This window comes from Anoplophora glabripennis, unplaced genomic scaffold (genome assembly GCF_000390285.2).
Source record: "Anoplophora glabripennis isolate ALB-LARVAE unplaced genomic scaffold, Agla_2.0 scaffold216, whole genome shotgun sequence".
In the NCBI taxonomy this organism is placed as follows: Eukaryota; Metazoa; Arthropoda; class Insecta; order Coleoptera; family Cerambycidae; genus Anoplophora; species Anoplophora glabripennis.
The window spans coordinates 503,123-519,778 of NW_019416347.1; the positions used below are offsets into that span (position 1 = coordinate 503,123).

General features: G+C 32.4%; 1 protein-coding gene across 1 annotated transcript in view; it reads left to right on the forward strand.

Moving 5' to 3' along the window:
* LOC108905933 (neuropeptide F receptor) overlaps nt 1–16,452 on the forward strand; it is a 149,753-nt gene extending 133,301 nt beyond the window's left edge. Inside the window, exon 5 of the mRNA XM_018709007.1 lies at nt 16,174–16,452. Within this exon, the coding sequence (XP_018564523.1) occupies nt 16,174–16,452 (279 nt within the window). The remainder of the gene's footprint in view (nt 1–16,173) is intronic.
* Nucleotides 16,453–16,656: the final 204 nt, after the last annotated feature.

The window sequence follows — 16,656 nt, forward strand, 5'->3', positions numbered from 1 at the left end:
ATTGCAAAAAATGCTAGTTTATTTGTCAATTTTTTTCAGACACTTGAATAATACCTAGGATCTTCATACTTTTCCCAATTAAACTTCTTAGTGCATAGAATCATCACACCAAATTTCATCCAATTCGGTTCGATAGTTTTTACATAAGAATTGTTTAAATTTTTTATTTTTTAAATTAAAAAATTTTCAAAATCAAATTTCTAAAAATCTAAAGCCTTTGAATACTTGAAAATTTCACCACAAAAAGAAGAGCTCTCAATCTTTAAAATGGTTCTTGAAAAATTCAAATCGGACGGTTAGGTGAGCTGTGGTGATTGTTTAAACATTTTCGCAATTTTCTCGCTTATAAACAATTGCAATAATTTAATGTTTTTTCAATTTTTTTTTTTATTTTAAAAAATGGTTTGAAAGTACTCGGAAAGACGAATATTTAAAAAAAAACCTGATGATCCGCCCATTAATTTCAGAGTTATAGCCCGTTAAAGTTAACCCTTTTTTACAGCAAAACTATAAGGATATAAGGGCTGTTTTTTGAATTAATAGGTTTGTCATTCCGAGTACTTTCCAGATATAAATTTTCAAAATTTGCAATCACGGGCGTCCCATTTAAAATGTCACTCAAAGATATTCAAGACCGCGTGAAATCAATGAGGTGTCAGTGGTGGGGGGAGCAAAGACACAGCTACTCCGATCTGAATTCTCGAGTTAATAACAATAATTATTTTTTCGAATTGCAACTAACTCTGTCTTGTTCAAAATTTAACTGCAAAACTTTTATCCTCTTCCATTTTTGTCTAAAATGAATAGTTGCTAAGTTGTCGACGAGAAATCCAAGAAAAAAATGAATTTTTTTGCTATTTTTTATAATTTTTTGCATTAAAAATTAAACCCACGTTTTTTTTATTTGCATAGAAAAATTATCATTTCTGATGTTGTTTAGAAGCCGTTAAAGCAAAAATCTCCGATCATATACGTTTTACCCAAGTATACCCTTTTTAAAACAGATACCGCCTGGACTACTCGTATATCTCATTTGATTGGGACATTATAATGGCATTACTGCGTTATTATGTATACAGGGTGGTCCGAATTTTATGCAGGAAACTTCAAGGGCAGATAGATCTTTTTAAAATAATATATGTTTGCCTTATAAACATAGGTCTGGAACGACCCCGTTTTAGAGATACAGGGTGTTAAAAAAAATAGATTTCTTGTTTGTATCTCAGGAATCTATTAATCGATCTTAATAAAATTTGGTATAGATAATCTATGATAGTAGGTCTTGCATTCCCTAAACTATGAGCTCTAAAGGTACAACCAGTGGTGTACAACTGGGCAGTGGTCATCTCCTTTTCTATAAAAAAAAACCTACCCCAGTGCATTTTTTACAACTTATTGCAACGGATTTATATTCAAATGCATAAAATACGTAAAAAAAGGTAACTTGAATGTTTTCCCTAAGATTCACCGTTTTCAAGTTTTTCATACCAATACAATCCCCTTGTGGCAGACTTTTCTAACCATAATATTAGAAGAACATTTATGTTTATATTTAAAAGTAAGTGGAATTTTAAAGCACAACAACAAAATTCTATACACTCGATTCCACACCAGCTGTGAGGTAGAGTTCCTTACGCATTTTAGTTTTCCCTAGAAGCTTAACCCACTATCTTTACAAATAAGAACAACTTAAATCAAAATAATAATAAATGTACATTTACCAAAGGCGAGGGGTAGTGAATTTTCACCATCTGCATATTTGGTCACAAGAAAATCCTCATGAAATCCGGACAAGATCTTTTCAACACGAATTTTGTGTGAACGTGTGGCTTGGAATAATTCGCAAGAAAGTTTGTGGACCTTTCTTCTTGCCACCCCGTCTAAATTCCCAGTCATTTCTAAACTTTCTAGAAAACCATCTATTTGAATTATTAGAGGATGTTCCATTAAACATGCGACAAAATAGCTGCATACAATGCATGGTGCTCCTGCGCATTCTGGGAGAATAATATAAGAATCGCTTAATGAAAATTATATGGGGAGATGGATAGGTAGAACACCAAATGCCAATGTCAACCATAATGGTGCAGAGGGTCTAGTGTCTTGGCCAGCCAGATCGCTAGATCTAAACCCCCTGGACTTCTATGTTTGGGATTATCTGAACAATAAAGTTTATTCTACTCCAACAGATACAAGACCACAACTGCTGCAACGAATAGAAGACGGGTGTAATGAATTAAAAGAAAACTACCACATGATATTAGCTTCAAATAATTCCATTAATAGAAGATGTCAGAAATGTATCGATTTTTTATTTTATATAATAATGTGTGCATTTTGCTTAAAAGTAGTAAATTATGTTTATTAATTTTTTTATAGACACGTATCTACAACAATTTCTACGTTAACACGAAAACGTTTACATTTTTATACCAAAATTATAAGAAATGCAATAATTATAAAAGATACAGGAAACATGTAGTATATCGCATGAAAGATGAAAAAACAAGCAATTTTTTGTATCCACAGACTTCTTCGATTACATTTTTTTTTACCCGCGTAGAGGGCGTAGCAAATTACATACGATATTTTAAAAATCTGTTTGCACTATAAAAAATAGGTAAAAGATATCAATTTTGCCATGAAATTTTATTAAAATAAGTTTTCTCTATTTCCTAAAATAAAAAGTTAGACGGCCCTAAACTTTCGGTACTTTTCGGGTTTTTTCAAAAAATGCAACAAAAAACAATAAAATTTTTCACGTGCGTCGTATATTAAGCGAGATTCATAGGAATGGCCCTCTTATAGTAGACAGCCTGTATATAATATAATAATATACTACATATAGTAACTGAACAGAAAGCTCTCTTAATATGATTTTAGTGTTGCGAGGAACAACTACTATGAGGACCATATACCCCGACCGGCATTGAATTATACTCGCAACACCTAGTGCAACAGCTAGGACCGTTCGTCATCAGTTTAACCCACCAGGCACAGACCGGTTTCGGACTTATTAGTCCTAATCAGTGTGTCTTAGGTGAGACAACCGACAAACGATCCAGCCGTTATGCGGCCGTATCCTCACTACAAGGAAATACATTGTACGCGGAGCGCAAGTGGCAGTCGTGCAACAAAGTACCTGCAATATAGCAGGTCACTTCCTACTGTAGCCATTTAAATGGCACAGTTGGGCGTCAGCATGACAGATGGAGCCATTTGCGCTCCGCGTACAATCTCCTAATATGAGACTGTGTATATGTACAGGGTGTTTCAGTTCGAGTGAATTAAACTTTAACCACAAATAGAATTCAATAAATAATTCAGAATTGCCTTATAAATCAAGGATCTAAGTCTCACCTATTGGTCGGTTTTTAAAATGATATTATTTATTAAATTTTTGATATGCTTATAACAAATTGATTCAAATTTGATGTAGTGTTAACATTTACACATCTGCATATTTTACTGTAAAATTTAAAAACTTTTGTAGGTCGATGTCACAGGAATGGGTAATAAATCGGGATTTTTTTACCCCAACTTCTACGCCAATGACCTAATAATCATTTGAAATTCATTTTTAGATTCCGTGGGCAATTCTACATAAAAAAGTATACTTGTTGAAAATCGGTATAGTGTATCGTTTCACCAAAAATCTCACTTGAATGGGGTCTGATAAGAAATTTGGTTTCTTAAGGATAGGAAATAAATTTTAAATTAATATTATTGTTACGTATTAACTTAGAATTCAAAACAATATTAAATAATATGTCTACATCGGCGAAATGACAGGTAAATTTTAAATATAACCCCTACTGTTTTATTTATTGCATTTGTAATGTGATGAATTCCGAGGGTGAGCTCATTTTTTTGTTGCGCTACAGTGCGGTGGACAGCATATTCAATGGCATTTGAATTTGAAGTTATTACGTTACATAATAATAGTAATTTAAAATTTATTTCCTATACTTAAGAAACTAAATTTCTTATATCAGAAGAACGCTCACCCATTCAACTGAGATTTTCGGTACAACACTACCGATTTTTAATAAATATACCTTGTTTATGTAGAATTGTCCACGAAATCTAAAAATGAATCCCAAATGATTATTAGGTCATTGGCGTAGAAGTTGGGGTAAAAAAACCTTCTTCACTACCCATTTCTACGCGACTGATTTACAAAAATTTTTAAATTTTACAATAAATTATGCACATGTGTAAATTTTAACGCTACACATTTGTGTATTATTTATTACGAACATAACAAAGATTTCATAAATAATATGATTTGAAAAACCGACCAATACGGCCCTGTACAGTGAAAACGATGAGAATTAGACATCGCTTTATAAGGCAATTTTTTTTATTGAGTTCTATTTGTGGTTAAAGTTTGATTCAACCTGAAACACCCATTTCAAATGACATTATTTTTAGTAAATTAACGACAAGATAATATAGTAGTTTATTATTTTCTCTTTCTATTATATATTTTTTTTGCACATTGGGCACACAAAAGCCTTGTTTTCTGCACCACAATACTCATGAACCAACAGGTGACAGACTATGACTTAACACAATGTTCTTTTGTGAAAAAGTGATAGTCTGCATCATTGTTTTCCTCACCATCATTTTGATCATCAAATATAACTTCCGTCGAATTATCCACTTAAATTATTTTTTTTTCTTTTTCGCGTCCTTTGATTTGTCATTTTCACATTTTTATAATCATTAAACTTGAACTTCTTTGCCACTGTTACAACTTTACTATTTTTACGTTAAATATACTTAAATGCACTTTGAGAAAAATTGTAAGAAATTACTGACAGGTATGTAAGTTGTAGGAAGATTATTATGTCTTGTATAAAGTACACGAGATTCAACACGTGTTACTGACAATTTTCTAGAAATGTGTAAAAAATTCCGCACCGTTAGATGCGACAATCACCAAACGAGGTCCCATAAATAAGTAATGTACTGGAAGTAACTTGAATCTTATGATGCTTTATCCATTACTCCTATAGAAACGTCATATAAGCCCTACGAACAAAAGATCTTTTAGGTCTACTTTTTATTAATAATAGCAGTAATATGATGTTTTTGCTTCTGTTTGAGGATCAGATGAAATTAGTTTCTTGGAGAATATATAAGGACGTCATTGGCATATTCTACATAACATTCTACTCATTACCCATCGCAATAATAATTAAATTATTTATGGCTTCGTGAACAACATCAACTATACAGGGTGTCTCCTATTGAATGTTATATGCTTCAAAGGTATAATCGGGAACCCAAATTTGCTTAAACGAAGAATGCAGAAAAAAAAGTTACGGGGTGTTCAGGTTTATTTTTTTATTTTTTGTTTTCTCCTTCACTCAGAACCCAGTTAACCGACTTGAGCAAAATTTGCTGTTGCTTAGTTTCTCTTCATGAAGTATGCAGTAATTATGTTCCTATTAGGTTAAATCATACTCATTTCATTTTACTACAAGCCTTTGTGAACTTCTCTAACTTTTTTGTACGTTTAAATTTTTACACGCAACTATCAGAAATAGATAGAGAATTTTATTCTACAAAAAAAGTATACCTTTCCAAAGTCGAAATTATGCTCGGTTATGAAGATATTACAGAAAATATTTATAGGATAGACATAGACGTTTTTATATGCTGTCTACAAAAAAGCTAACACTTTATTTGCTTGCAGTGAAATATTCTACTCCTCGTTATTGGTTGAAAAAATGTTCCAAGATTACTTAATTCAAGCCATATTGATTTTTCCTTTGGAGTCGTTAAATATTAGATGTTTCATTTGTAGTATAACAACCCTAGGTTCGACAAAAAATAAGTAAACGTAGTTGTGGCCAAAAATANGATCCCTGTGTACTTTAAAGTAAAGACTCGCGCATCTGTTTACTGTACTTCCGCCTATTCCTATGTAGATTATAGATCAAAGAAAAAATAAATATATACTGTATCACTCAAGGTAAGTTCATTTAACCATTTAATTATATTTCGCGTCCAGTCCTTAGATTACTGTTGCGTTGTATGTACATACTGATAGGCGTGTACATATTATTATATGTTAAAGATTAATAAAAACAAATTTATGAACAAACTGAACAAGCCGCTGCAGATATCTGAGCAAAAAACAAAACCTTCCCCTTGAAATACGTTATAACTTGAAAACCTTGAAAAGGTTCCACTGTGTTCAATATAACCTGCATCTGCACTCCTACAAACGACTTCTAATTTTACTGTATTTGATATTTGATATTTTTTCCCCTATATTTATGGACATAGCAAGGGAAAAACCTACCACTGCTAGCTAAATATTACTTATTTTTAATTATGATTGTCATAAATTAATAGGAAGAAACATAAACTTCCTCTAAAGAAACATTATGACTCTTTACTAACTGAGAGAAGAAAGTACCACGGCTGGTAAGGCCNGCCTATTAAATAGATTAGTCTTATGAAACACATTAAAAAGGAAATGTTAAATTTATAGCGTGCAGTCAATTTAACTCGACTTGCAAAATTAATTTGAAAAACACTGAATACGTCGCTCGCCCCAACATCTGTAAAGCGTTTACAACGGCGGTCATGGTTACCGCCGCGTAACAGTTAAAGACGTAGTGGGAGTAGCGCATATTTACGATGCAGTTTGGAGTCTGTTTAGTTCTCCCGTAATCTAATCATGGCTTTGTACACGAAAAATAATCTAATTTGTGAGATATCGCTCAATCTGATTTCATTTCCTTCAATTATTGAATTGTAGCGACATTTAACAGACGACGAGGAGACATTGAATTTATAGTCCTGTCAAAAAAATTGGTGCAAAAATTATTAACAGTTATGCCCCCACCAGTATGCCAACATGCATTTAGCGAGTTTTTCGCTTAGTGACGTCATATACTTAGAATATAAATTAAAATTAAAATTAAAAGAAGTAAACAAATACCAAATAATTAAATTCTTCACCGAAAATATTAAAAATGTTATACAGGGTGTCCCGAAATTCGTGCAACAAAATTTGGTAACAGATTCTTAAGACAAATTTAGGGGACCAGTATTTTTTACTTTTGCCAAGTGGCTCCCTCTTTCGGAGTTACAGCCCCCTGAAGTCCGCCCCTAAGAATAATCTTTTTTTATATCTCAGAACCCTGTTGTACGAGAATCACTAAATTTGGTACACAGGGGTTTTATGACATGTGGAATCTGATGGTACTACGTTTTTTGACGCGGCCACCTTGTCTCTGGAGTATATTTAAATTTCTTAAAAATTATCAGTCCACTAGAAAGCCATTAAATTTAGAAACTTTTTACCTCTTTATACTTTTTTCGTAAAGTTCAATGTTTTCGAGAAAAATGTCAAAATGTGATCGAATGCATATCGTGATTCGTCATTTTCCTCAAAAACATTGCGTTTTACGAAACAAATATCAAGAGACAAAAAAAGTTTCTAAATTTCTAGCTAACTAATAATTAAAAAAAAAATGTGCGACCAAATTTTTCTGGTTCCAAAGACAAGGGGGTCCACGAAAGTGTCTTAAGGGGGTTTCTCGCCAAAAAGCGTAGCACTGTGAGATTCCACTGTCATAAAACCCCTGTGTACCAAATTTAGTGATTCTCGTAGAACATGGTTTTGAGATATAAAAAAGACTTCTTAGGGGCAGATTTCAGGGGGCTGTAACTACGAAAGAGGGGGCCACTTGACAAAAAGAAAAAATATGGGTCCCCTAAATTAATCTTAAGAATCTATGACCAAATTTTGTTGCATGGATTTCGGGACACCCTGTATATATTTTTAAAAATTAATAATTCAATTTTCTTTGCGATTGAAGGAAACTACACTATTGTAATACAGACTTCTGCTGATCTCTCAGGTAATGAGAGATTATGGGACACCTAATTATTTAATCTGATGCAGAAAATAAAACCTGATTACTTTTAAATAAAAAAAACCATGAAAATGCGAATGCGAAAAAAATGCTCTGTTTGCGTTACTAATAGCTGTTATACATTGACAATTTATTGATGAATAAATTCACGAAGTTCTTCATGAATTAATTCACGAATTTATTGGTAAACAGTGTGGTTTTACCAGAGAACACTATATCAACAGTGTTCTCTGGTTTTACATTGCTACAGACTTTATCAAGTTTTTTGACGCATGAATCAGTCAGTCAAAAATGTCACCTTTCCACTCATAATTGTAGTGATACAACAGCGGTACCGTTTTGACATATATTATATAAATATTAGTGTTTGTAAGTAACAAATCAGTAAAAACAATGCAAAACTAGTACGACGCCAAACAATTATTTAATAATAATAACATACATAATAACAATAATAATTTAATAACATAACCTTATTACTGATCTGAGAGTGGAAATTTGTTGAAATGGTACTTCCGAACTTCACGAAGAAATTGACGAAAATTAGAACATGCCCTAATTCGTCAAGAACTTGATGAATAAATTCATGAAGTTATTTGACAGCAGATTTGGTGCATTACACTTGTCCAATTTATCGATGAACCGACTTCATGAATTAATTGATCAATAAATTGTCAATGTAAAACAGCTGCAAGTTAACACTGAAAACTAAGTAATATAATGTTTTACCAGAGTTTAATTATTTTAGAAAGCGAGGAAAGTGTAGGTAACCAAAAAACCAAATGCATTATTTTTGTTATTGAATCAAAAGACATAGTAAAATATTCAGGGGCAAATAAAAAGGCAAAAAATATATTCCCTTTAAAATTTAATATGTGAAAATATTAGCTCTAATTGTCCTCATGGCCAAAATAATATTGAAAAACTCATTAAAACTGTGTGACAAGGGTTGTGACAAAAGCACGATTTTTTGTCGTTATTTCGCATACTTTCAAACCTAGATAAATAATAGAAAAATATACATTATGAACTTTCAGAACACCTGCAAAATTCAGATTTCAAGGACCTATCGACCTTGAGTGGCATTCACTGGCAAAAAAGGGGCACTCCGTACCAGCTGCCGCTGTTTTCATTTCTTTAATACCTATCTGAAGTAGTTTTGCACCACATTTTTTTTAAATTTTAATGTAAATATCATTGTATTAAAGTCATAAGCTACTAAGCTGCCACTGTGGTTTCTACACAGATCTGTTTTAGAGCCAATATTTTAAGTATCGTTAACTGATCGGACGAAGATTGCCATAACCTACATTGTAAGTTACAGATACGTAAATAAGATACGTAACAATTTAACTATCCGTTTATTTAACCAAATATTAATCGAGACTCAATATATTATTGTTTTTAATTATTGTAATCAAAACACTACATTTACACATAATTTTCACCAAAATAACCGGATTAGCGGACACTTGTCCAGCACTACACGCCATACCTACACCACATCACGAGATGACCTAATGGAGACGATGGGAATAGACAAAGACAACGCACGATAACCATAGAATGGGGAGTGGTCACTCAATAATGAGGATATGTACTACGATTTAGCTACAAGTGAGTGTACCAAATAAAATAAATTTATTTTACGGGTACCTACCTATATTTGAATGAAAGCACTCAGTTTTAGTTCAAATATTCTCACAAATTAGTAAAATTATCAAAATGATCAATATTTAGTGAAAATAATAATTTCACTCGATGGATTCACTATATCATACCTGCATTGCTTTCACTCACAACGATTTGTTTAGTGTATGATGTATAAAATGAATTATTTCTTAAAAATGGTGCAAAAGTTATAGATAAAATAAGCTTTAGTGCAAATACAAAAATCACCCTGTATGTAGGTACACAAATTTCATGCCATTTTTAAATGACCGTACTGGCCTAGGTTTTCTCATTCTGCCATTACAGTGTATACAGTTCGCCATAGTTTCCATTCATAACTTCACTAATTCTAATCTTATTACCTTTTAAGTACATAAACATAAAACAGTTTTTGAAAAGCTTCGGTTATTCTTTAAATATTTCTTTACAAAAATACCACATCTATGACGTGAGCATCAACCAAATATTCAAATTTTAGCGTTGCCTCCACATTTTTAAGGAAAAGTAAAGAATATAAAAGTAGTTAGTATTCATCTTCTAAAGCCTGGAAAATTGTCAACAAAGGAGGCCTCACAGCAAAGAAAATTAAATGTTCTTCCAGATGGTACCTTGGATTATTTACATGTTTTCAAATTCAGCGGTCCCTCACAATCATCTTGACGAGACAAACAATAAAGTTGCGAGTTTAGTTTTAGCTTCTTTGTGTATACACTTACATTCGTATACCAAATAGTCTAAAGTTATGAAATTGAATATACAAAATGTACTCTTTTTATTCAGTTAATCGTGAAATTATTATAGTGTTGTAGGTGTAACTATGAAGTATTGAAAAACCTCATATGTGGCGTTTAAACCAGTTTTTAGTTTGTAGATTCAATTAATTTTCATTTAATAGAACGTTCTATTTACTAATTATAATCGTTTCTAGTGTAAATCCGTATTTTTATAAAACTCCTATATACAAAAGAATTAATTTGGTCTCTGAATTGCTCCTATGTAAATATATTCTACATAGAAGAAATTTTAGCTTCAAAACCTCTGTACTATTTTATCTTGATATGCCCCATGGGGGATTTTAAACGAATATTATAAACCATATAGGATGTTTTTTCATTGTTAGTATGATATACCGTATACGATTTATTATTTAAATCAAAATACCAAAAAATGTTAGAAATAATGTTCCTATCTGTTTACTCAATTTTTTAGAATTACTCCTATATACTAATTTGGGACGATTAAAATCTCTATGTAATAAAATCTTACTTTTTTGATAATTGAGGTTAATGATTAGTTGTAATAACATAATTTTTATTTGCCAGGAGCTTTTTGTTATTTCTTTAGTTCTACACCAAAAACAATGGGAAATGTTGTTTTTTCATCCTTCTGTAAAAAATTGAGGTTTTTCACGATAAACGACGATATTCCAGTTTTAATCTAGGACGGCACAAGATGTGAATTCAAATTTCGAATAATTAAATAAGAAAAACCATTATTAAGTGGAGGTTGCAACGGCTGACTTAACTGCTGAAGTGTATTAATCTTTAGAAAAAAATGAAAAGGTGCTTTGTATCTTTGTTGACTTGACTAAAGCATTCGTCGCTGTCTCTCATGAAGAATTATTAAAAACACTTGAAAATATTGGGTTTAGGGGTGTTGTACTGGATTTGATGACAAATTACCTAGCGGATAGAGAGCAAAGAGTTAAAATCAGTGAGCAAGTAAGTTCCAAGAAAGTGGTGAAATACGGGGTGTCTCTGGGTACTGTTCTGGGACAGATACTATTTTTAACAGATATATTAATCACTTGTTTAACCAATCTTCGCTAGGCAAAATTATTAGTTTATTATTGCAGAAAAGAATTTTTTTGAAATAACGCGTTTTTTTAAATATAAACTACTGACAATTAATACTAAGAAGACCTTTTTCTTACCGGTCAATTGTTATAATGGCGCATTGCTACACTATAAAACGCTTAATTTTCAGTTAGATACAAATCTATTAATATCAAAGACAGATGCAATTAAATATTTAGGTATATTATATTGATAAAAGTCTTCGATGAAATCATCATATTGACTATATAGTGAAAAAGTTGAGAACGTTGATAAGTAAATTCAAACTTGTTAGATGGATATTTCGAGAACGCTATTTAAAAATTCTTTACTATGCCTTGGTGCAGTCTCAACTTAGTTATGGAATAATAATATGGGGTGGAGTCACGAATATTCCCTTAAAAAGGCTTACGTATATGCATGCAGATGGGGTTATTTAAGATTATTAACAACAAAAATTATTGGTATTCATCAGATGCACTTTATAAAGAAGCATAATTATTAGATATCCGTCAGCTATTCTTTCAAAATCTGGCCATTAAATATTATAAACATAAATCCAGTACTAAGAAAATAACTCACTTTTATGATACCAGAATAAAAAATATATCTGTAATTCTGTAGTAATACCTAAATATCATAAAACAATTGGTCAGAGATGTTTCACTTAGGTACCTAACTACTATTACTATATGTGAAATTTCTCTGCATATAAGAAGAATTAATTCAGTTAAACTATTAAAAAAGACGATACAAAACATTATTCTAGTGTATTCTCCACATGAAATAGATACTAAAATTGCTGCTATGGCTCTGTTCATAATTTGACAAATAATTATAATCCATTGTTCAGCCCACGCATAAGATTACTTTTGTGGGCTTCTCTATATTTATTTTGTCTTTCTAATGTTGTACTTGTCTTGTGTTATCTGACGTATTACCTTTGTCATCGTTCAGAAGTGATTGAATAAATAAACTCATCAACATTTATCACCCCAAATTTTCCAAAATAAACGTGTTTAGGAAAAATAAACATCGTCAGCCTACTTCTAATTAATATTTAACTAAATAAAGCACAAAACAAATGTACAAAGATTTTTATTCCCGAATTAAAAAATTAAATAAACTAATCTGCAAAAATTATAAAATTTTAATTTAGGTTAAATTAAGTTTTTATTATAAAAAAAGTTTAAAAAAAATTAATATTCAGTTGACCCGCCTCTTACTCTTATGCGAGCTTCTATTCTTCGGGGAATATTTGCGATGAGATTGTTTATAAGCTGCTGAAGATTATTCTCCCAAATCACTGTGGCAGCATGGCTAAGGTCCGGAAGGGCCGCCCTGATTTTGTTGACGAACTCTTCTTTTCAATGTGCATGTTCGATCGGATTCAGATCTGGAGACTTCGGTGGCAATTGTAAACTAACAATATTCTCTTAAACTTAACTAACTGTTGCGCGCGATGGGAAGTCACGTTGTCGTCCGCAAACAAAAAATTTTCTCCTACAGCGCTCCTGCATAATCAATCATCATGTCATGTTACCACGGATCAGAGTAAGAGGCGTCCGATCATTCCACATTATGCCTCCCTAAAACATTGCACTTCCACCTTGAAATGGGAGAACTTCTCGGTAATTAGTGGTTCTAGATTGACGTCCCGGAACTCGCCAAACATGTACCCGACGATCGTTCGACACTAAACTGACTCTAGTTTCATCCGAAAACATGGCATTCTGCCATTGATCCAAACCCCAGTTTCGGTGTTCACTACACCAATTCAAGCGTGTAATCTTGTTATCATTTGTAAGTTTGAAAACTCTTAAAGGTCTACGGCTCGTTAAATTGACCTCATAAAATCGCTTCTAATGGTTTGACGTCACTTGAATTTGGTGCGCCTCCTGAAATTGCTGTTTGGTGGCCTCGGTTGTAATGGTCGGGTTTCTATGGGCTAATTTCATTTCCAATATGTTATTGGCAAGTATTGAAATTGCAGCACCCTAGGCAGTACCTACTGTGTATTTAAGAACACGAAGCGAAGAGTTTGACAGTCTTTTGGTTAAATTATTTTTTTTAATTTTTGAATTTCCTTTTAACACGATGTAGAACTACAAAAATTGGAAACTCGAGCCTATCTCTAGAAAAAGTTCTAATTTGTCAGCAATATTTTCATTCACATAAGATATTGTTCAGGGTACGCACCACTCGCATTTAAGTGCACATCCTCAAGTAGTTCAGGCAAGTAATTTTGCAATAAAAATGTAGATAGTTTAAGAGAGGCATTCGATCTGGTAGTGGCCAGTAAGCATACTGTTACTGTTATCAATATCAACTCAAACAGAAGACGTCCGTTGGAAAGTACCTCGTATAATGTGCGAATTTTCTACAGCCTGTTTCGGAAATTATTTATTCCATTGTGAGTTAAAGTTGCCTCATCTGTTAGTTGAACAAATTTGGCGAAATTTACATGGCGCGTTTTGCTTTAGAATCCATTCGCAGAACCCTTTTAGGATGGTTTTGAGCTTGAACTTATTACATGTGATGCGGATAAATTTGATTTTCACATCAATCACATTTTAGTATGAGATACTTCGACTTGTGTGCTAGTTCTAGTTATTGGATCTTCTTCAGCGATTACTTTTTTATTTCATTGAAAAGAAAACCTGCCCCAAATCCAGTCAGTCAAGGGGTTGATTTTATAAATTTAGTGTTGCCTGTAATGTAACTACTGAGGAAGTAGACAATTATTGTTCGGTATTGCATTATAAGCAATGTGTTATTTATCTAAAATGATGTTTTTCAGCAATGAAAAATATTGTATTCTAGCTGGCCTGAGTTATCCAGCATGTCCACCGCAATTTTCCTGCAGGAGTTCAATTTCTCGAACATTTTAGACAACGTAAATAAATATATGACAGCGTTATCCATTTCTTTTTTTTTCACTTTGAGTTGTTAGTGTAATAACTGAACATTATGATAAAATGTATCTCAAATATTCGAATTATGTCAAATGGCTGTTCCATATTTTTTGAGCTTTTGAAAAAAAAAATGATATTTATAATATTTGCTTCCTTCGTTAAGTTCTATGTAAGGTTAAAATAGTATATTAAGACCCGGTACTTTGAGTCTCGGTTACGACTTGATTAACTAATCAGGCGATTAGACTGTGAATCCACTATTATAAAATAAATAAGTATACTGGGTGATAATGATAAGTTTTGACAAACTTTAGTAGCGTATTCTACCTATGAAAATAATCAACTTTTAACCTATAAAAATTTTTGATAGGACGCTTCCCTACGGAGATATAGGGTGTTAAAAGTTTAAAATATTTATATGATTTTTCCTGTAACTTCACTGACAAAAAATATTTATTGATAAAATTTGGAGGATGACATTTTTTTAGTAGGGACTATTTTTTCTTGGATAACTTATTCCAAAATACACTCCAGTGGCGTAGTTATTGGGAAAGTAGGGGACCTTTTTTGAAAAAAAAAAATCGAACGCCAGTTTTTTTAAATAATTTTAAATGTTTTTAAAATGTTCAGTTTGTGGCAATAAAGTATGCTTGTAAAGTATTCGTAAAATTTACTGGTCATTAGATAACTGGGAAATCAAATAAGAAGATACTTAAGTACCTACGCTGCTATTTGTGCTAAATGTGTAGCAATAAATTCATTACCTACCTAATATTTATCAGAGATTTCAAAACACTATACAACGCCACTGTTTTGTGTGTTGAAAAATGATTGTTGTTTTCCATACAATTAAAAACAGATTTTAATAAAAAAAATATAGTAATCAATTCATTTCAACGGTAAAATACCAGTGCCGTAGGTGGCAAGTTGTTGCTAGAAAACAGTCATTATTTGTCACACATTTTTGTCGCGTTTCTCTGCTAGTTATGATTCGTTATACAAATATTGAATTGGCAGATATACATTTTACATGCAGTAGAGCGAATGGCAATGCGGAACAAGCTGAACGACTTTATGGACCGATTTTTCCAAATCGACGTTGTCCAACAAGGAATACTTTTTCAAGCATTCACCGTCGAGCTCGTGAAACTGCATGTTTGTCGCTACCAAAACGTCTAACAAGAGAAAGATCTGTTCGTACAGTTCATTTGGAAGACAGAATTTTGGAATCTGTAGTACCAGACAGATATCAACAGATTTGGGTATATCACATGTAACAATCTGGAACGTCTTACGGCGTGAGCAGCAATTACGCCCATATCATGTCCAGCGAATGAAAATGACTATCAACCGAGGATTGAATTTTGTCAGTGGTTTTTACAACAATGCAAACAGCCTGATTTTCAGTTATTAATATTATTTACCGATGAAGAGAAACCATTTCGAATTGTCAACTGCCAATGTTTAGCAACTATAGCACCATCAGAAGAGAACGTTGTTTTAAACTCGAATTCTATTGCTCCAATAAATCTTAATAATTATTCAAATACCTAGTAATTTTTATTTTGTCTTTAATAAAAATTGATTATTAAGATTCTACGTTTATTAGATTACTTACCGCCTCCTGATCGGTAAGCAATCGCTTACCGATCGCTAATTTGTAAACGTCACTTATAAATAAAAACATCCTGTAATATATGTAAATACTACCAAACGTCACGTAATTAACCAAAGTTTACTTGTATGAAGCCAATATCATCTGATACTTGTAATTCTTCATATCCCAAAAATTATTTTGTATCCATTCTTTGATGTGTTTATGTGTTTATTTCATTGTGACTCTTGTTTCAGGTGTGCTACGCTATTTGTCACATGATGGGGATGTCATCAGCTTGCTCTAACCCAATCCTGTACGGCTGCCTCAACGAGAACTTCTGGAAGGAGTTCAAGGATATATTATGCATCGAGTCACGTACCGCTGAGTCAAGAGGAGAATCGCAAAAGCTGTCACTCAGGAAACAATCTCAGAAGGCTCTGGGAAGAGAGAAACCAGATTTAGTGACCGGTGCAACGGATTATCAACCTTGTAATACTGTGAGCACAGACATGACTGTTTTAACAAAATGCTAGCTATTAAGGAATTTCGCGACGCGAAACAATGGACATGTTAAGAATAAGGTAACCAAAGAAAGTGTGTAAATATGACAAATTTATACCTAAATACAGAGTTTACGTATTGGTCTTCTGACTAACTGTGCATATTGTCAGACAAAGAGTCTATTAGGTATACTAGGAATTTATATAAAAATTAATTTGATATACGTATAAAGTTTT